This window comes from Xyrauchen texanus, chromosome 44 (assembly GCF_025860055.1).
Source record: "Xyrauchen texanus isolate HMW12.3.18 chromosome 44, RBS_HiC_50CHRs, whole genome shotgun sequence".
Classification (NCBI taxonomy): domain Eukaryota; kingdom Metazoa; phylum Chordata; class Actinopteri; order Cypriniformes; family Catostomidae; genus Xyrauchen; species Xyrauchen texanus.
In genome coordinates, this window is record NC_068319.1 from 2,042,730 (window position 1) to 2,064,689 (window position 21,960).

The following is a 21,960-nucleotide window of genomic DNA, read 5'->3' on the forward strand; positions in this document are numbered from 1 at the left end:
CACGAAAGATCTCACTTACGGTGCTTGCCTCAGTGTTACACTTCCATCCTTGAAAATTTCTCTGATCTGAAGTGGTCTTAAATGATCTTGCCACACGGATGAGCAAAGCTATGGCGCGGCACAGAGTCATCCAATGAGAGAATCTTTCAAAGCGATGTGACTTTAACTGTGTTTCTGAAGTTGTTGTGATCAAAGTCGTTACATCAGGTCGTATCTCCACATCCACGTCAGGTTCCACTAGAGTAAAGATGTCAATCTGTGCTGGCTCTGGGTTGGATTGTGTTAAGAATGATGGTTCCGAGAGCCAAGTTGTGTGTTGAAGGTGAGAAGCATGGATAGGTCTGGTGGCATGGTCTGCAGGATTGTTCTCTGTAGAGATGTAATGCCACTGCTCAGGATGAAAAGACTTACGGATACGAATCACTCTGTTTGCAACATATGTGTAAAATCTCCTAGTGCTGTTGTGAATGTATCCAAGGACGATTTTACTGTCTGTGTAGAATTTCACAGCATCCATGTTAATGTCTATCTCGTCTCTGACTAGCTCATAAAGCTCCACAGCTAGAACAGCTGCGCACAACTAGTCATGAGACGGTATGTGCGGGTCGTGGGGCTAGTTTGGATTTGCCCATAACGAATCCAACGTACTCCTGACCTTCACTGTCGATACACTTTAAATAGGCAACAGCTCCAATTGCTATTATGGAGGCATCCGAAAAGATGTACAGCTCTTTTCTTTGGGCAGAGGGCTGTGGGAACGAAACATAGCACCTTGGTGTCTGGAGACGTTGTAGATCTTTCAATGATTCTTTCCACCTACTCCATTCTTCCTTCTTTTCGGAAGGAAGTAGTTCATCCCAGTCATTCTGCTCAGCTGAGAGTTCACGAAGTAGAGCTTTTCCCTGCATTGTTATAGGAGCCACAAATCCTAAAGGGTCATACAAACTGTTGAATGTGGCCAAAACACCTCTCTTAGTGTATGGTCTTTCCTCTTGAGACACTTTGAATGTGAAACTGTCTGTTTCCAAGTTCCACAAGACCTCCAAGCTGCGCTGTAAGGGGAGATCATCTGACGTGAGGTCCAAATCCTTCAGATCCTTGGCCCTCTCATCAGCTGGAAAAGCTTCCATAACCTTGTGACTGTTGGATGCTATCTTGTGCAATTTCAGGTTGGAGTCAGCTAGCATCTTCTGTGATCTTGTTAGGATGTCAATCGCTTCTTCAGGGGTTGGTACAGATGCAAGTCCATCATCAACATAAAAATGTCTTTTGGCATCAGCGCAATGTTCTCTCTCACCTTCTGCTGCAGCGCGCCTCATGCAATAAATAGCCACAGCTGGTGAGGGACTATTTCCAAATACATGGACCTTCATTCTGTAGTCCCTCACCTTCTTGCTGAGATTGTGGTCTTCATACTAAAGGAACCTGAGGTAGTCTCTGTGGTCTTCGTGTACAACAAAACAATAAAACATTTGCTGTATATCAGCTGTGAATGCAATGGGTTCTTTTCTGAAACGTAGAAGGACCCCCAAAAGGCTGTTATTCAAATCAGGACCACTAAGCAGCACTTTGTTTAAGGACACTCCTTCATATTCAGCACTTGAATCAAATACCACTCTTAGCTGGTCAGGTTTCTGAGGGTGATATACGCAAAATGATGGTAAGTACCAGTGTTCTTTATGTTTCTTCAGTGGAGGAGCAGGCTCTGAATGCTCGTTTTGAAGTCAATGTACTGCTTTTTCATGTCAGGTTTTGTGTCCAGTGTTTTCCTGAGAGAATAAAGATGCGTCATTGCTTGCTCTCTGTTACTTGGAAGGCACTGTCTGGTGGAGCGGAATGGTAATGGCGCCACCCAGCTGTTTGCTTCATTTTGATAGACTTCTCTGTCCATCAAGTCAAGAAAAACCTGATCATCCACTGAAAACGCTGATTTTTCATCTTCAAAAACAGCAGATCCCAACATGTCTATACTACCACTATGGCACTCTTCCTGTGTACAAGAGGCTGGAGAACAGCCGAGATGTGATGACTGACTGAGAGTCTCCTTCACTAAGATTTTGTTTGGGCATGGGCTAAGAAAAGATGTGCGGCCGTTACTGAGCACATGTGTTTTCAGGACATTAACACTTGATGGCTTGTGAGTTGTTCCTAGGCAGATGTCACCCACGATGACCCATCCCAGGTCTAGCCTTTGCGCATAAGGAGCACTGTGGGGTCTGTTAATTTGCTCTCTGACCTTGTGCACCTGCAGGATATCTCTTCCCAAGAGTATGAGGATGGGATCCAGAGGAGGAATCCTCTCAGCAACTCGCTGTAGGTGTGGATGACAACGTGCCACCTCAGGAGATGGGATCTCTGTGCGGTTATCAGGAATCATGTCACATTCAATTAAACTTGGTAGTGATAGTTGTATTTTGCCATCCATGGATTCAATCATCAAGTTTATAGCTCTTCTGCCCATTGCTTTGGTTACCCCTGAGCAAGTTTTCAGTGTGTATGGGTCTGATGTGGTTGTAATGTTAAAAAGATGAAAGAATTCTGATTTAGCGAGTGATTTATTACTCTGTTCATCTAACACTGCATACATTTTCTTTGCTTCTTCTCTTCTTCCAGCAGGATACACTATCACTGGACTGATTTTGGAGCAGGAATGTTGACCATCTGAATTGCCGCATATCTCTGTGCATTTGGATGTCACTGGTGTCAAAGCATTTCCATTCACCTCCCCGCCATCATCTTTGTCGGCTTCTTGGCTCCCTGTTGTAGTGGGTGGAGGACCAGGATGCAGCGCTGAGACGTGTTTCTCACTGTTACACTCTAGACATTTAAGTGTCACTCTACAGTCTTTTGCCATATGCTTTACTGACCCACAACATCTGAAACAAATACGGTTCTCTTTCAGAAATGATTTTCTTTCGTCAATATGTTTAGCTCTGAAGCTCCTGCATTTTTTTAGCAGGTGGGGCTTTTTATGTATGGGACATAACTTATCAGGACTTTCCATAATCTTCTCACCATAGCTACACTGGATAGTCATAGAATCTTGTGGAACATCTGTTTTGTGCACAGTTACAGAAGCTCTGTTGCCACTTCTTGTGTATTTCTCAGTTTTCAAGCTCTGGGTGCTGGAGGATGTAAAGGCAAAACTGGGGTCATTTTTCACTCGTGCCTGCTGTATTACAAAGCTGGAGAAGAAACGAAAAGGTGGGAATGCGACTCCATTGTCATCCTTATATTTGGATCCTGTGGCAACCCATCTCTCTTGCAAGCTGTAAGGTAATTTCTCCACGATGTGATTTATTCCACGAGCTGTGTCCAAATATGACAAGCCAGGTAAATATCCTCCCTCTTTTGCACACCCTATCTCCTGAAGAATGTCACCTAACTCCCTTAGCCTGACATTATCTCTGTTGGTGAGTTTAGGGAAATCTTCAACCTTTTTCAGCAGAGCATGTTCTACTGCTTCTGATGACCCATAACATTCTTCTAGTCTTTGCCAGACTAAGTTGAGTGCTGCTGTTGGGTTGAACACATGCGAATCCTCTTTGCCTGCTCTGCAGACTCCTCACCAAGCCATTTCATTATCAAATCCAGTTCTTCCCTCGATGAAAGGTTGAGATCTTGGATGGCACTTTGGAATGATGCCTTCCATGCCCAGTAATTCTCAGGGTGGTCGTCAAATTTCAGGAGACCTGCACTCAACATCTCCCTTACGTCTTGCACACCTTGAGTCTCGGATAAAGACTTCCTTTGAGGATGAAATGACTCTCTTGCAGGTTCCGGGTAGTAAAGTTTATTGTCAACATCACTTTTTTCTCATAATGTTGAGTATCTGTGTTCTTCATGGCCATTTCACACTGCACACGCGCCACCTTGTGGCAGGCTAGTGGATCAACCTTCTATGGAAATTCCCCAGAATGTGCTCCTGAGTATTGCCTGACATATTCAGAGGTGCGTTGAGCTGAACTGATAGGTAACTCTAATAACTCTGGACTAAGTTCACTCTTGATAGACTTATCATCTTCTTCATATGCAGCTACTTCAGCTGTTGCAGCAGCAACAGCCTTCTGACTTTTTAAAATATGGAGACTCGCTTCTAGGTCAGCTTTTTGCTTTATAATTCTGGCTTCTTCTTCTGCAAAGGAAAGTTCAGCACGGGCAGCCTCTGCCTTAGCCCGAGCTTTTATCACTGAGGAACTAGCTGTGGAAGCTCCACTTGACTGTCTTGAAGCACGTGACTGAACTGACTTTGCACCTTGAGTAACTCCTTGCTGTTTTTCCACACTTCCATTCTGTGAAGATGGCTGGTACCGTTTGCCTGACCGTAGACTCATTATTGCTGCACATAACCTTGTTCAATTGTGCCCACCGTGCTCTTGTCCTTTTACTATACTGTCCTTGCAATGAGTTGCTTCTTCAAAGCTCGACAGTTAGCTAACAGTGTAAAGTTCTCCAAAAAAGACACAAGGCATAACTTTTCTTGGGTTCCACGAAGAAACTTTACTTTTCTTATTACACTGTAAAAGGACAAATAGTATCCAAGGCAACAATGTAAAAGGAAAAAATGCAGCAGGAGAAAACAGCATTGGCACTCTGCTCTGCAGTACACTCAACTAACTGTTGATGGAAATTTACCTCAGAAAGTAAAACTTAAACTAAAGCTACTGCTGCTGGTTAGCCAAAAGGGGGCACTGTTACACACACAATTATGTAAAAAAAAAAAAACTCTTAATTTACTTCAGAGAGGTCAGAACAACCACCGTGAATGATTGCAGTATGTCAGAGTGAGCCATCATTTGACAATGTACAGATGAGACGACTGGAGATGGAGAAGAGACGCAGGCTCAAGCCGACAAGAATCACCCTCAAATTCTCTGTGCTCTGCATCCCATCCTGTGTTGCCAACTAGATTCAGTGACTTTTTAGACCACTTTAGCTAACTGTTTTTCAAAAAAGCACCTAGCGACAAATCTTGCAACTTTTTTGACAAAACTTGAGAAGAGAGTTGCCAGTACTTATGGCCATGTTCTCACAGTGAGAACATGACTCCTCCTCAAAAGCTGCTTTGACGTCCTGGTGACCCAAGCACTCGAGACATCCAGTGAGCCATCCAGTGAGGAGAGATAACGGTCACACCCAGTAGCACAAAGGCGAAAGGACATCTTTAAAAAGATGGCAATCATTTGTGTGAGCTCTTTTAGAGAAAATATACTCTTTTGAATATTCTCTTTTTACACCTGTGGACTCAGCTGCCGAAGCGCCCAGGGGAAGCACAACACTCGACTGTGCGAGGGTGACCGCTTATATTCGCTGTTTCCAGCAGCAGAAAGTAAAGTGATGGGACAAACACACACATGTGCTCGGCTCTTAAGAACAAGTCTGAATGAGTGGTGCACGACATCTCCTTTTATACCCGTATGTCCGGGCGGAGAGTGGCTTGCCAATTTTCATTGGCCTTTTCTGAATAAAGCAAAGGTGATTGGGGCACTCAAGAGCGAACCTCTAGTGTCTCTACATCGACACAACATCAAGTGTGTGACAGGCAGGGAACAGGTGTTTAGGAAAGCACTTATTTGATGCTGGTTAGTGTTTTGGGAGGAAATAAAGTCAAATGTGCCTTTTACCTCAGGGGGCCTGTTGTACCCCTTATGCCTACTTTTTATGAAATTTAAGATTCCAGTTTGAAACACACTCAAATTGTAAGTCACATTGGAAAATATTGTTGCGGTTTCTGCACAATTTGTGAAAAATCACTCTGAAATAAGTTTTTGACGGCAGAAAATAGATTTTATAATCAGAGATAACAAGCCGAGTTGCCCCTGCAGAAACAACTGATGTGTCTTGAGATTGCACTCGCTTACATAGGTCTAACAAGCCGAGTTGCCCCTGCAGAAACAACTAATGTGTCTTGAATTTGAACTCGCTTACATAGGTCTAACAAGGCGTGGCTAAAACCTTCCATACATTTAGTTCTGTGTCTTCAGTCTGTTATTTTTAAGAAGGGAACATCTGGAACCTCTTTAAGGGGTCTTATCCTATATTTTAAAAACATGAGACTCAAGTTTACCATATACGAGTACCATATGTGATCACGTATTGCATTTGAGGGGCCTATTTTTCACAGGCCTCTACACACACACACACACACACACACACAGTAAAATACATGCATACAGAATGCAAATTACATAGACTTCTAAAAGGAAGAGTTGTTATCTGATGCATCTTTTTTAAAAGGAAACCAGTATTTAATATCAAGGATATTTGCATGATCAGTATCACTTGAGCAGCCAACAATATATATGAAGTAAACAAAGTATTTGTCACACACAAACTGAATTCATCTGGCGTATTGCATTTTCATAATGGAGAAATGGAGTCCCATTTTGATTTTGCATGTTTTCATTTGCACTCTGACAACAAATTATTATATAACTGTTGCTGGAACATTACAGTTGTAAAATAGTGATGAAACATTGACTCTGAACCTTTCAAATTATGTTTAGTTTGTCAACTTTAATAACATTTTTGGATGGTACAGTATAGAGTACATGTAAACAAAGGGACGTAATGTACCGTACATTGCACCTCAACAGGTTTTTAGCACCACACAGTGGACATTTCATCTTGGAACTGCCGCGATATGTGTAATAAACACATCATTTCTCAAAAATGTCGCCAGTCATGTAATTTTCATGAGATCAGGCTGGCCGATTGAGTTGTGGGCTGGTCCGACGAGACATTCAAGGACTGCGAAACGTTCAAGTGTGCTTTGCCACGAATCTCCCGCAACACGGCTAAAGAAACTAGCCTATAATTTATGTGGTTGAGAGCTTGCAGTTTAAATGTGATCACCGCAAAATACAAAAACAACTCATCTGTCTATTGCATTGTGTTTGTTGGATGCACTCAAAAACAAACATACAGCTCAGTTTGATTCACAAACAATGTTATGATCTGGTTATTTTAATTAATCAATCTAAACAACTGGTCAGCTGACATTTTATCAGTTTGAATCAATATTCCTGAATTAACTCAATGAATCAATGCGGTGAGTGAATTAAAAGTGACTCATTAACTGAACCGCAAGTCATGAGGCAAGAAATCAATTAGACAATCAATCAACATCAATTATTACACTTGTTGATCATAATGTGTAGGCCTAAATAAAGATAGAAATTTGAATTTAATAATAAAAAAATATTTAAACATTAAAATATGTTACCAAAATATTAGTTGACTTAGTTTTAGGGCTCTATTTTTATGACCACGCTAGGCACAGCTCAACGGCTGTGTGCTATGTCTTATCCAGTTTTTGCGAGAACATTACTTCTAAGCACAATTTTTGTGCCAGTGCAAGTGGGCATGGGTGGGAGTGTTTGTGCCATCTTTGGGTGTATTGTATGTTAATGAACTGGTGCTGTCGGCAAATAAGTGACGGGGTAAATTTGTCACAGTTTGTCTCCACCGTGTTCAAAGACACTTATTTGTAAGTTTTCTCCTACACTATGTTTCCCAGAACCCACTGCCCTAATCACTCATCTGTTCATCGTTATCCCCACCTGTATGCCATTTCCTCATTAGTTTCAATGTGTATATAAACCCTCTAGTTTTGTTCATGGTTTGTCAGTCCTTGAAGTGTAATGTTTGAAGTGTTGCATTGTGCTATGTTTAGATTTAGTGTTTGTTCCAGCATTTGATCCACTCCATTGATTACTATTGTTGAGTCTTTTTGTTCGTATGTTCTACTCCAGTTTATGTAATTAAAGGATTTAAAGATTATACTCCTGCATCTCCTCTCTTCCACACCTTGGACACCAGAAATCACAGAAGGACTAGCCAAGAAATAACAAAGAATACAGATTAACTTACTTCATCCATACCCACATGAGCATGGAGCCAACAACTTTATTCCTGGAGCTTTTCAGGCTGGATTTTCCCCTACTGGAATATTCAACCACCTTCCTTCGCCTCGCTGCTACTACAGACTTTTCAGATAAGTACCTCAAGCCCATTTATGGCATGGGGTTAAATATCTATCGTGCAACAGTGCTTCCTGAGGTGGGGAATCTCTCCCTGGTTGAGTATGATGCTGCCACTCTGATCCTCCATCTAGCCTCTCAATCATCCTTGTCCAAAATAACTAATCTCCTAGTTTTCTCTCCTCACCTTGAGGGTTATGGCGGGAACTCCAAGCCTTCCTCTGCCCCAGCTTGCATGACTCCGTCCTAGCCCTCTGTCTCCAAGGTAACTCCAATTCATTCAACTCTCCTAAATCTTTTTTTGGGGGGCTCATCCTCTCCTTTTTCCGGTGGTCGATTCCCTGCCGCAGCCAGCAGTAGCGACCACGGATAGTGAGCCAGGGTTACCTACGGGCAACCAGCACATGTGGAGCACCAACCCCAGTACAGGGCCTAGTTAGCCCACTTTCTCCGAAAACTCCCACTGCCCCAGACCATGATGGACACTCCACCTCCAAATCGATCCTGCTCCAGAGTACAGGCCTTGGTGTAATGCTCATTCCATCAACGTTAAACGTGAGTCCGACCATCGCCCCTAGTGAGACAACCATGACTGAAGTGTAAAGAGCACTTTTTGCAGTCCTGTTTGGTCCAGTGAAGGTGGGTTTATCCCCATAGGCGACATTATTGCTGGTGATGTCTGGTAAGGACCTACCTTACAACAGGACTACAAGTCCTCAGTCCAGCCTCTCTCAGCCCATTGCAGACAGTCTGAGCACTGATGGAGAGGGATTGTGCATTCCTGGTGTAACTCAGGCAGTTGTTGTTGCCATCCTGTACCTGTCCTGCAGGTGTAATATTTGGATATACCAAGCCTGTGCAGGTGTTGTTACACGTTGTCTGCCACTGCGAGGATGATCAGCTGTCCTTCCTGTCTCCCTGTAGCACTGTCTTAGGCTTCTCAAAGTATGGACATTGCAATTTGTTGCCCTGGCCACATCTGCAGTCCTCATGCCTCCATGCAGCATGCCTAAAGCACGTTATGTACATGACATGACCATAAAGGAGCTCTTCAATCAGCTCTGTGATGTTCAGTCAACAGAAGGAGAACCAGCTGAAAGTTGAGGACATCCATAGCCAGGGTTATGATGGAGCAGCCAACATGAGCAGGCCTTACAAAGGACTACAGTCCAGTATACAAAAACAAAATGAAAGGGCATTGTATGTTCATTTCAGTGGAGAGTGCAAAGTCAAGCATACACTTAATCAGTTTTTTTACAGTAGTTGAAAAACTTTACACCTTTATTGCCAACTTTATTGAGCGTTCACTGTCTTCACTTTTAATTGTATATTTTTAACAACTGGATAATTTGTACAAGCACCAACCCCCAACGCATTCTCTTAGTGCCCCTTTTTTTTGGCCCTTCTGCCGCCATTGGTGTATGAATGAGTCACAGTGTAAAGCACTTTGAATACCGTTAAGGTATGGACACCAAGTACCAAGAACCTTGAATTTCTGCAGGTTGTGAAACCACACCTACAGAGAGCTAGAAGAAGAAACTACACCTTAAGTCCAGCAGTGCAGTTCTTAGCTGCACTGCATTATTTTAAGTTTTATGGATGTGGTTTGTGATGGCCTGTGGCTCAGCCAGTCTTAGGCCAGCAAGGCTGTGAAAGCAGTAACACCTTTGCTGTTACAGCTTATGAACACCATACTGACTTTACCCAAAACTCCTCAAAACATCCAGTCACAACATTCCAGTTATGGAAATCTGTTCAGATTCCTGAGGAAGAGGGTGCTGACGATGATGCTGCTGCTACTGATGATGATGATGATGATGATCTACTGAACCCACATCAAGACAGAATACAATGTTTGGTTACTTTTTCATTTTTAAAAACTGATTGGTTACTGCATTTTCTATTGTTTCATCCGACTGACAAAACATTTTGTGCAATTTCATTCCTTGGTCTGTGTTTTCCCCTGCAAACATTAATTGAAAGACTACTGCAAACAAGAAGTATACATTTGTTTTCTATAACATAGCCTATTGAGAATATTCCATATTATATTTTACTTCTGTGAACACCTTGCAGAAACACAAAACCACTTACACACACGTTATCCCAAACAGAAATCAGAGATATGGCCATACATGAATATTTCTACAATCATTGTTCATTTATTTGGGCATATTGGTTGTATAAAATTACACTGTGACTTGGGAAATTGTGTGTTACATATATGAAAGTGTAATTGTGGCAGCACGTGCATGTGTTACAATAATATTTGGAAATATGCAAATTAATGAATTTTACATTTACATACTTTCTGACACTTTACTCAAAGTACTACAACAGATATGTTGCAAATACTGTATGTGCAGTACAGATAACTTATTATATCAGTGAAAACCATTAACATGCATATTGTGTTTTACATGTACGGCCATATGTAAAATATTTGCAACAAATATATTTATGCAAAAACAAAGCCAATCCTCTGTTCCAAACGTCATAAATAATGCCTTAGGGGCACTTCGAAAGAAGAAAAATTGTGACAGTCCCACTGGAAGATCGTTTCAAGCTTCTCAAAGCTCTCAGAGTGGATGGTGAAGTCTTTGACAGCAATAGGTCATAGGGGTGATAAGTCTGAATGTCAGTGTCCTCTTTGCTCCACGATATTATCTCTGCATGAGAAAAGGGATGTGTGCGTGAGAATTGTCAATTGCGTGACTGGTTTGCAGCCCTGGTTTCTACAAACTCATCTTGTGACCACATCTGTATAATTTCTACGTGAGGAATCAGTATTTAAAGGTCTTCCTGTCATTTCTTGGATCAGTATCACTTGAGCAGCCAACAATGTAAGTAAATGGTATCATAAACTACCAAGATATTTGACATCTTCATAAATTATATTTGATTATCTGACTCATTAAAGTAATGTAAGAACAAATTCTATGAATGTATGAATGGAAAATGTAAGATGTATAAATACATGATTATATTGTTTAAAGGTAGGACACATAAATATGACTCATGATGTGACATTTGACATGTAATGTGATATTAACAGGATAAACAAGACGTTTTACAACATCAACTCATTCACAGTGATGGAGAATGATTATAAAAGTTTGGAAAACACAATAAAAGTGATTTCTCAGATCTTCTTCTATCTGACGATTCTCCTCGGAGTTCCAGGAAATGTCTTTGTTGTGTACATCGCTGGAATGAAGATGAAGAGGACCGTTAATACAATATGGTTCCTTAATCTAGCGATTGCAGACCTCCTGTGCTGCCTTTCTACACTGTTCTTAATAATATGGCACTTTGGTGATCCCTGGCCATTTGGATCTGTCATGTGCAAGATTCTTCCATTGGTTATGTATGCCACCGTGTTTGCTAGTGTCTTCATCTTGAGTTTGATTAGTCTGGATCGGTTTACACAGGTGATCACTCCAGTTTGGGCTAAAAATCATCGCAGTCTGTTGCTTGCGCGACTGTCCTGTGTAACGGCCTGGATCCTGTCTATTGCTCTTAATGTGCCCTTTATGATATTAAGAAGAACCTTTGAATATGATAACAACACATACTGCCTAGCGTTTGATTATGATGACTCTAAAACATATAGAAAGTTTACTATTATCATCTTTGTGTTTGTTTTTGTGATTCCTCTCATATGCATCGTCACATGTTATGGATTAATCGCACGAAAGTTAGGCAGGAGTCGTTTTCACTCTGGACGAGCGTTTCGCATCATGTCGGCTGTTATTGTGGCATTTTTTCTGTGTTTGCTGCCATACAACATTGTGTATTTTATCTTGATATTTGGTGTGAATGAAAGTGTCATGATGGCCAGTAGATTTGTCCCATTGGTCGTCTCTTTGGCGTATTTCAACAGCTGTCTGAATCCAGTTCTGTATTTTTTCATAGGGCAGGATATTAAGGAGAAGTTTAAACTTTCATTAAAGTTAAAACATGTTTTTGAAAGAGCTTTCTCTGAGGAGGGGATACAAATACCACAATCCACCGAGACACAACAAATACAATCATTGTAGTTTGAAAAGTAAATAATTTATTCAGTCTTTTCCGATTAATAAATCTTTCGTCTAAATAACTTTTGCCAAATCCTCGTCTACACAACTTTCTTTAAGAAAAACTCTTTTGCCATATTTCTTTTCTTTTCAAAACTATCACATATGGCGATCTGAAATGTCTGATGTGTAAAATGAACTGATGTTAAATGATAAAACATAACAGGTTGTGTATTCTAGCACTTTTAGGAAGTGTGTCTGGTGTCCTGTGCATTTCATTTAGATTTATTTAAAGTATCATTAAGTCATTTTTATGTTTAGATTAAAAATATATTCTTCAGGTAACTGCATATAATCATGGTGTAAAATATACTGTGTAAAAACATCTGCAGTGTAACGTGGAGAATATAGAGAAGAAATTTAATATATATAGCTTCTGTTTTTCTTTATTCTTTTTTCAACGATTACATTTTATTTGATAAATAATTGTTTATGACTATTGAATGGAGATGAACTGGTTCATGGACACGGGTGTAGATTTAGCTTGAACATTGGGGGGTTGCAGCGTGAAGCACTTACATGTTTCCATTGAACATGGTATAAATATCGGCGGGTCATATAAATCTACGCCCTTCTTCATGGAAGTGTGTTCTTTCATGTTAAATGGGACATTCTACAAAATACAGTAATTCACTAATCCCACCTTGATAAATTTTACACACTTATTTGTGCATATATTCAGTGTTTATAAACTTACATCAGTTCTTAACCATCTTTCTGACTGACATTAATCTGAGAGAGAGAGAGTCAAAGCACTTACCTTATGGACCGTGGGGATTTACCCGTAGGTATAAGGACCCACGAGAAGGAAAGCCGCGACCACAACGTTGCAATGGTCATATTCTCACAGCAAAACACTTTCCCGGACATTCAGCTTCATCATGCCACATTAATGGAATGACCTTCCCAAATCCATCCGTGAAGCTGACTCACTCTCGGTCTTCAAAAAACTACTTAAAACACATCTTTTCCATGAGCACTCAAAAATTCACTCATAAATAAATAAATAAAATAAATTCTTGTTGCACTTTAATCTGTTTTTAATATTATTCTGATGCTTGTGAAACGTTATAATATGGCACTTTTGTATCACTGTCTCATTAAAATGATTCGATTATGTTTTCCTCTTTTGTAAGTCGCTTTGGATAAAAGTGTCTGCCAAATGAATAAATGAAAATGTAAATATATCACCTTTTGTAATACTGATCTCACAATATACTTTGAAACCCTTTCAAACATGAGATCACAAAAAAAAGCTTATAAAATCAATACAAATGTTACAGCTTTTCAAATTAATGTAACTGCCCTAACATTATATAGCACTTTATATCCCAGTATTTTATTGAATTTTTTTTACATATATGTTAATTTTATATTTTAGTTGTTATTTTCTGTTTCATATACTCTGAAGTGTTCCACAATGCCTCACATTTGCCTTGAAAATAAAACACGGAGGTTCTACGGAGAGCGCGAAGGCTCAAATCTAGAGTTTTTAACGCGCTTTATGTTGTATTCTAGAAATGAAAGGCAAATGTCTAGTTATATTTTTGAAAAGGGCTAATCCCAAACGATGAGGGAAGCGCGCTTTCCCTAAAAGCTCGCCCCCGAGATGCTGTGCTCGTACCACTGAGGTTCTACGGAGAGCGCGAAGGCTCAAATCTAGAGTTTTTAACGAGCTTTATCTGTAGAATGTTGTATTCTAGAAGTGAGAGGCACATTTCATAACAGTCTAGTTATATTTTGGAAAAGGGGTAACAAGAACCTATGTTTGTTGCATTTTAATGTCTTATTTAACACAACCACCTACTGTTATTTCTATCAATATATAATATTATATTTGTGAGAGTTTTTATTTTTAATATTGTAGACTATTGTAATAAATGCACGCTCACTCACATAACTGTGAGTTTATAGGCTAAATATGCTACCGTTCTTACATATTTATTTTTTCCCCCTTAGCGATGCCTTTTTTTTTTTTTTTTTTTTTTGTAGAAATGCAATTACGTGATTTGGCCACAAGAGAGCGCCGTTGTCCACTTTAGTTCAGCTGTAACAGTAAATTAAATCTGATGGTTTTCTGTCCCAACAAGTGCACTTTCGCCGCAGTTTACTGAGAAAACGAAGAAATTGTAGATAAAACATTTTTAAGTTTTATCTTTGCCCCTTAAAACCACCCCATTATTGCAGGGGGAACACATTCTGACAGCTGGGAATGTTAGTGTCAGACACTGTGTTCAATATGGAGAGCTCATATTTACCCCATAAACTCAGTTATGTGAGTGAGCGTGCATTTATTCCAATAGTCTACAATATTCAAAATAAAAACTCTGACAAATATAATATTATATATTGATAGAAATAACAGTAGTTGGTTGTGTTCATAAAGATCCATTTCCAAAATATAACTGGACAATTATGACATTTGCCTCTCACTTCTAGAATACAACATTCTACAGATAAAGCTCGTTAAAATCGTTTTTGAGCCTTCGCGGTCTCCGTAGAACCTCAGTGGTACGAGCACAGCATCTCGGGGGCGAGCTTTTATGGAACGCGCGCTTCGCTCGTCTTTTGGAAGGGGGCGGGGCTAGGGGGGAAACAGACTTCGACACAACACCCGCCTCTCCTCCTGTGGATACTGTGGAAGAATGTTTAGTGACAGAAACTGCTGAAATTCAGTCAAAAAGTGTTTCATCTCCGGTATCTTTAGAGCAGGATGAGGAACTTGGAAATGAAGAAAGGAAATTGACTGACGAATGTGATCTTCAGAAGTCCAGGTGCTAAAACAAGTAAACAAGTTAAAGATGATTGTGGGGTTTTCATAGTAATGATGATTCAGATTCTAGTCTTTCTGTGTGTTTCAATGCTTCTCTGTGCTCTCAAAATGAAAATGTAAATATGTACTGTATTGTTCCAGAGACAACAAATACAAAAGATACAAAGAAGGGCTGGTACTGGCGTCTTTATTCCATGTGGAACACCAAGCATGTCTCCATTACCACCACTTCCTCTAGCAAATGCACTTCATTTTATATAACACATTACTGCCACCTGCAGGCATAAATCAGCACTCATCACATAATAGATACTCATTACATGTACTGTACAAAGTTGAGGATATTAGCCTGTTTCTGAAGGAAATAAAGGGGCTAAAGGGAGTGTGTTGAAGATTATTTCCCTGACTGTGCACAGTTTGTGAAAGAAAGAGATATTTCATAAAAGAAGGTCTTTTCTGAACTTGAGGTCTCTCGTTTACAGAAATATTTAAACAAGCTCAAAAAGTAAAACTCTAATGATGACAGGGATGTCACAGTTTAATTATTTCACTTTAGGTCATTTGTTGATTTGTGTCATTTTTTTTTTCAAATCTGAATAACAAAATGAATCAGTTTAAAATTGGAAGTCTTAATTTAAATGGAGTTAAAGATGTTCAGAAAAGGATGATGTTGTTTGAATTCACAAGTCAAAAGTCTGTTGATGTCATGTTTGTACAAGAAACACATAGTGACATTAGAAATGAGGTGGATTGGAAGAGAGAAAGGAACGGTCGAGTCATTTTAGTCATAAATCCTCCATTAATGGAGGTGTTGCTATTTTATTTTCCAAGAATGTAATTCCAATATCCGATGAAGTTGATGAAATTGTAAAAGGATGTTTCTTGAAGGTTAAGGCTAGATTTGAGATACTGTAATGGTATTTTCAAATATTTATGTCCCTAATTGTGGAGTTAGGAGGAACAGAATAGATCAGAAACGGGGTCAAAATCTTGTATTGATTTCAAATCTCCCGTTTATGTCGAAAATACTAGAAAAGGTAGTATCCTCCCAAATATGTTCCTTTATACAGTGAAATAGTATATATGAAGAATTTCAGTCAGGATTTAGGCCTCATCACAGTACAGAGACTGCACTTATCAGAGTTTCTAATGACTTGCTCTTATCATCTGATCGCGGCTGCATTTCTCTTCTAGTGCTTTTAGATCTTAGTGCTGCATTAGACACGATAGATCACGACATTCTCTTGAATAGGCTGGAGAATTATGTTGGCATTTGTGGAGTTGCATTAGCATGGTTTAGGTCCTATTTAGCAGACCGCTACCACTTTGTCTATGTAAATGAGGAATTGTCAAACCTAACATAAGTAAAGTATGGAGTGCCACAGGGATCAGTTTTAGGGCCTCTGCTTTTCTCCTTGTATATGCTTCCCCTGCGAGATATTATCAGGAATCGTGGAATAAGTTTCCACTGTTATGCCAACGAAACACAACTTTATTTTTCTTCAAACCTGATGAGATTTCACAATTCTCCAAATTAGCATAGTATCAATGAAATAAAAGAGTGGATGGCCATAAATGTCCTTCTACTCAATTCTGACAAAACAGAGGTACTAATGATTGGACCAAAAAACTCTAAAAATAAGCCACCAAAATATAATTTGACTCTCGATGGATGTACTGTTACATCATCTACAACAGCGAAGAATTTAGGTGTCATATTTGATACCAATCAGTCCTTTTGAAAATCAAATTACCAATGTTTGTAGAACAGCATTCTTCCACCCGAGAAATATTGCTAAATTACAGCACATGCTCTCTGTTGCTGATGCCGAAAAACAAATTAAAAGTACCTTTGATGAGGCAGCTGTCTTCGTTTTCAGATATTTCTGGAACACTGTTGGTTCAAATGCGTGTTCTTGTGTATGGGTCCATCTTTTTATGTGTTTATTAAATCGTTTGACTGTTGATTTATTATTTGTGCCTTCATTTAACAGCGTTACACAAGCACAATATAACCTGTGTTTTATACCATTTTTAAAGCATCATATTTCATTCAACGTGGGTGGAGGTACAATATCTGGGATTCCACTTGGGTCACTGGCAGGTGCGTCCCAAAATTGACAAGACTGCGGCGATTGCGACCTGCACACCCCATGACCAACAAGAGGGTGAGACAGTTCCTGGGGCTGGCTGGCTATTGAGATTTAATTATTCACCTAATTATTCGGATGTCACCAGCCGCGCTGACTGATCTCACTAAAAAGGGAGATCCAGACCCGGTCCAGTGGACGGAGCAGTGCCAACAGTTAATCACACAGGTTAAAGCCGCACTTTGCGGGGGGGCGCTTTTACATTCACCCGATTTCTCCCTCCCTTTTATCTTGCAGACGAACACTTCAGACAGATGGCTTGGGGCCATGCTCTTGCAAGTGGTGAAGGGGGAAGAGCGCATTGTGATGAACATTAGCTGCAAGCTCTCGTTGAGGGAGACGAAGTACAGCATTGTAGAAAAGGAGTGTCTCGCTATCAAGTGAGTGGTCCTCACTCTCCAGTACTACCTGTTGGGGTGGGCCTTCACCCTCTGCTCAGATCACGCCCCACTCTAATGGATCCACCACATGAAAAATACCAATGCACTGATCAAATGTTGTAAAGATATATACACTCACCTAAAGGATTATTAGGAACACCATACTAATACTGTGTTTGACCCCCTTTCGCCTTCAGAACTGCCTTAATTCTACATGGTATTGATTCAACAAGGTGCTGAAAGCATTCTTTAGAAATGTTGGCCCATATTGATAGGATAGCATCTTGCAGTTGATGGAGATTTGTGGAATGCACATCCAGGGCACGAAGCTCCCGTTCCACCACATCCCAAAGATGCTCTATTGGGTTGAGATCTGGTGACTGTGGGGGCCATTTTAGTACAGTGAACTCATTGTCATGTTCAAGAAACCAATTTGAAATGATTCAAGCTTTGTGACATGGTGCATTATCCTGCTGGAAGTAGCCATCAGAGGATGGGTACATGGTGGCCATAAAGGGATGGACATGGTCAGAAACAATGCTCAGGTAGGCCGTGGCATTTAAACGATGCCCAATTGGCACTAAGGGGCATAAAGTGTGCCAAGAAAACATCCCCCACACCATTACACCACCACCACCAGCCTGCACAGTGGTAACAAGACATGATGGATCCATGTTCTCATTCTGTTTACGCCAAATTCTGACTCTACCATCTGAATATCTCAACAGAAATCGAGACTCATCAGACCAGGCAACATTTTTCCAGTCTTCAACTGTCCAATTTTGGTGAGCTCTTGCAAATTGTAGCCTATTCTTCCTATTTGTAGTGGAGATGAGTGGTACCCGGTGGGGTCTTCTGCTGTTGTAGCCCATCCGCCTCAAGGTTGTGCGTGTTGTGGCTTCACAAATGCTTTGCTGCATACCTCGGTTGTAACGAGTGGTTATTTCAGGCAAAGTTGCTCTTCTATCAGCTTGAATCAGTCGGCCCATTCTCCTCTGACCTCTAGCATCAACAAGGCATTTTCAGCCCACAGGACTGCCGCGATACTGGATGTTTTTCCCTTTTCACACCATTCTTTGTAAACCCTAGAAATGGTTGTGCGTGAAAATCCCAGTAACTGAGCAGATTGTGAAATACTCAGACCGGCCCGTCTGGCACCAACAACCATGCCACGCTCTAAATTGCTTAAATCACCTTTCTTTCCCATTCTGACATTCAGTTTGGAGTTCAGGAGATTGTCTTGACCAGGACCACACCCCTAAATGCATTGAAGCAACTGCCATGTGATTGGTTGATTAGATAATTGCATTAATGAGAAATTGAACAGGTGTTCCTAATAATCCTTTAGGTTAGTGTAGATGCAAAAACGAAGCCAATCCTGTATTCCAAACATCATAAGAAGGAAGGGCACTTTGAAGAGAGAACAATTGTGACAGTCACACTGGAAGTTCATTTCAAACTGAATTTCCAATAAAAATAACTTTGAGCACCAAAACTTCAAGCTCTCAGTGTGGATAGTGAAGTCTTTACATTTACATTTATTCATTTATTCATTTGGTAGACACTTTTATCCAAAGCGACTTACAAAAGACTTTTTGACAGACTCTTTGACAGCAATAGGTCATAGGTGTGACGTTATCACTGCGTGAGGAAATGGATGTGTGGCATGAGATAAGTGTCAATTGCGTGACTGGTTTGCAGCCCTGGTATCTACAGAATCATCTTGTGACCACATCTGTAGAATTTCTTCATGGGAAATCAGTATTTAGTCTTCCTGTCATTTCTTAGATCAGTATCACTTGAGCAGCCAACAAGGTAAGAAAATGGTATCATAAACTACCAAGATATTTGACTTAAATTATATTTGATTATCTGACTCAAAAATGTTTTATTACAAATTCTATGAATGTATGAATGGAAAATGCAAGATGTATAAATACATGATTATGTTGTTTAAAGGTAGGATGCATAAATATGACTCATGATGTGACATTTGATATGTAATGTGATATTAACAGGATAAACGAGACGCATTGGACAGCATCAGTTCAATCACAGTGATGGATAATTATTACTTCTCAGTGATTTCTCAGATCTTCTACTATCTGACGTTTCTCCTCGGAGTTCCAGGAAATGTCTTTGTTGTGTACATCGCTGGAATGAAGATGAAGAGGACCGTTAATACGATATGGTTCCTTAATCTAGCGATTGCAGACCTCCTGTGCTGCTTTTCCCCACTGTTCATTTTAATAGGGAAATTTCTTGATCACTGGCCATTAGGATCTGTCATTTGCAAGATTCTTCGATTTGTTATGTATGTCAGCATGTTTGCTAGTGTCTTCATCTTGAGTTTGATTAGTCTGGATCGGTTTACACAGGTGATCACTCCAGTTTGGGCTAAAAATCATCGAAGTCTGTTGCTTGCGCGACTGTCCTGTGGAGCGGCCTGGATCCTGTCTATAACTCTTGATGTGCCCTTTATGATATTAACAAGAACCTTTGAATATAATAACAACACACACTGTCTAGCGTTTTTTGGTGATGACTTTCAAACTTATAGAAAGTTGACTATAATCAGGTTTGTGATTGGTTTTTTGATTCCTCTCATATGCATCGTCACATGTTATGGATTCATCACACGAAAGTTGGGCAGGAGTCGTTTTCACTCTGGACGAGCGTTTCGCATCATGTCGGCTGTTATTGTGGCATTTTTTCTGTGTTGGCTGCCGTACCACATTGTGGATTTGCTCTGGATATTTGGTGTGAATGAAAGTGTCATGTTGGCCGATAGACTTGCCCCATTGGTCATCTCTTTGGCGTATTTCAACAGCTGTCTGAATCCAGTTCTGTATTTTTTCATAGGGCAGGATATTAAGGAGAAGTTTAAACTTTCATTAAAGTTAAAACATGTTTTTGAAAGAGCTTTCTCTGAGGAGGAGATACAAATACCACAATCCACCGAGACACAACAAATACAATCATTGTAGTTTGATTATAACTCGTTTCTTTTTTGTCTTTTCTGATGAATCAGTTTTTCTTCTTTGCCCCATTATTTGCTTTTATAAGAGTATCAGATGTTAAGAAATTAAATAATGAATCATACAAGTACAAGTAGCCAAATGAATAAATAAGAAGCTTATTCTAGTGTGTTTCAATATTAGGAAGTGTGTCTGGTCCACTCTTCTTCTTTTCATTTCAGTGAATATATGAATTTGATAATTCATATGAAAAAACACTTTTTGTATAATATTTATCAGAAGTTTATTAGTGATATATTCCCTCACATGGTCTCTATTGTGAAGTCTTAAAACAAATGGAGATATTAAACTCCCCCAAAACTGCTCTCATGTATAATGCAAATGTTCAACATGAATACAGCTTTTACTGTTTTGCTTTTTATCACATTTATTTCAGTCATTTTATAATTTTGCTGTTAAATATTTTCTATTTTCTCTTTTTAATGTTGCTATGCAGTTATCAGAAGTGAGTGATGTATAAAATGTGTTAGAAATGTTAATTTTCAATTTTTTTATGACCTTTAAACCTTTTAATTATTAAAGAGATTATTCATTATTATTAGTGTAAATCATATTTAACCAAATTTTCAGAATTATCTGCTTCATGAAAGTGGTTTTCTATGTGAATGTTGCATTTATATAGCACTTTTTCTTATACTACACTCAAAGCACTTTACACAGTGAACTCTCCTCAAGTGTGAAGCCACATGGATGATGCCATAGTTCAGCAGTAGGCTCACTACACACCAGCTGTTGGTGGAGAGGAGAGAGTGGACTGATACAGCAAATAAATGGATGGAGACTGTTAGGAGGCCATGATGGATAAATGCCAATGGGGGGAATTTGGCAAGGACACTGGGGTTACACCCCCTACTATTTACGAGAAGTGCCCTGGGATTTTTAATGACGACTGGGAGTTAGAATCTGGGTTTAACGTCTCATCCTTTTTATAGTATAGTGGCCCCGTCACTATACTGGGGCATTAGGACCCACACAGACCACAGGGTGAGTCATGTGCGGATAGCCACAGTGTAAAAGCAGGAAGCAGGTAGTACTGATGCTTACAGCTTACAAATAAGCTCAGATGAAGTTCATGACGTGTTTACTGATGGCATGTGGTCATGCTAATAACTAAATAATGAATTAAAGGAACATTCTGTGTCTTAAATGTAAGGCTCCAGTGTCTATATATTCATATGCCCAAATCTGCTCTCCTATTTAATGCAGAATTTGCCACTCGTCATTGAACTGTTTAATGTTGTCAATACACAGGTACCAGATGATAGCTTGAAAGAGCTGTGTGAATGAAAGATGCTCTACAAATGGAAATTATAAGAAAGAATAACGTTTTTATGATCAGGTAACATTTAAATGACCAATTTTGCTTCATAATACATTTATTTATTTTTTTTACCCAATAGAATATTTCATTTTGTTAAATTGACCCAAATGTCCAAGAAGGCTTTATGAATAAAAATTTTATTACAGTGTAGGCATAATGAGATCCCTGCAGACAATTGTTGGGTCCTCAGGCTGGAACAAAAAGTAGAACTGTAATGTTTCTATTATTTTTATTATTAGT

The 21,960-nt window shown here is 39.7% G+C and overlaps 2 protein-coding genes across 2 annotated transcripts; both read left to right on the top strand.

The window, feature by feature from the left end:
* Nucleotides 1–10,644: 10,644 nt before the first annotated feature.
* Nucleotides 10,645–12,785, top strand: LOC127636427 (C3a anaphylatoxin chemotactic receptor-like). Its single transcript, XM_052116899.1, has one exon. The coding sequence runs from the start codon at nucleotides 11,078–11,080 to the stop codon at nucleotides 12,020–12,022; it is 945 nt and encodes a 314-aa protein (XP_051972859.1). The 5' UTR covers nucleotides 10,645–11,077; the 3' UTR covers nucleotides 12,023–12,785.
* A 6,599-nt stretch (nucleotides 12,786–19,384) lies between these two features.
* Nucleotides 19,385–20,348, top strand: LOC127636430 (C3a anaphylatoxin chemotactic receptor-like). Its single transcript, XM_052116902.1, has one exon. It carries the CDS (start codon nucleotides 19,422–19,424, stop codon nucleotides 20,346–20,348), a length of 927 nt encoding a protein of 308 aa, XP_051972862.1. The 5' UTR covers nucleotides 19,385–19,421.
* The last annotated feature ends 1,612 nt before the right edge of the window (nucleotides 20,349–21,960 follow it).

Coding starts and splice junctions, on each gene's coding strand:
- LOC127636430 (XM_052116902.1), top strand. CDS start 19,422: ATGGATAATTATTACTTCTCAGTGATTTCTCAGATCTTCTACTATCTG.
- LOC127636427 (XM_052116899.1), top strand. CDS start 11,078: ATGGAGAATGATTATAAAAGTTTGGAAAACACAATAAAAGTGATTTCT.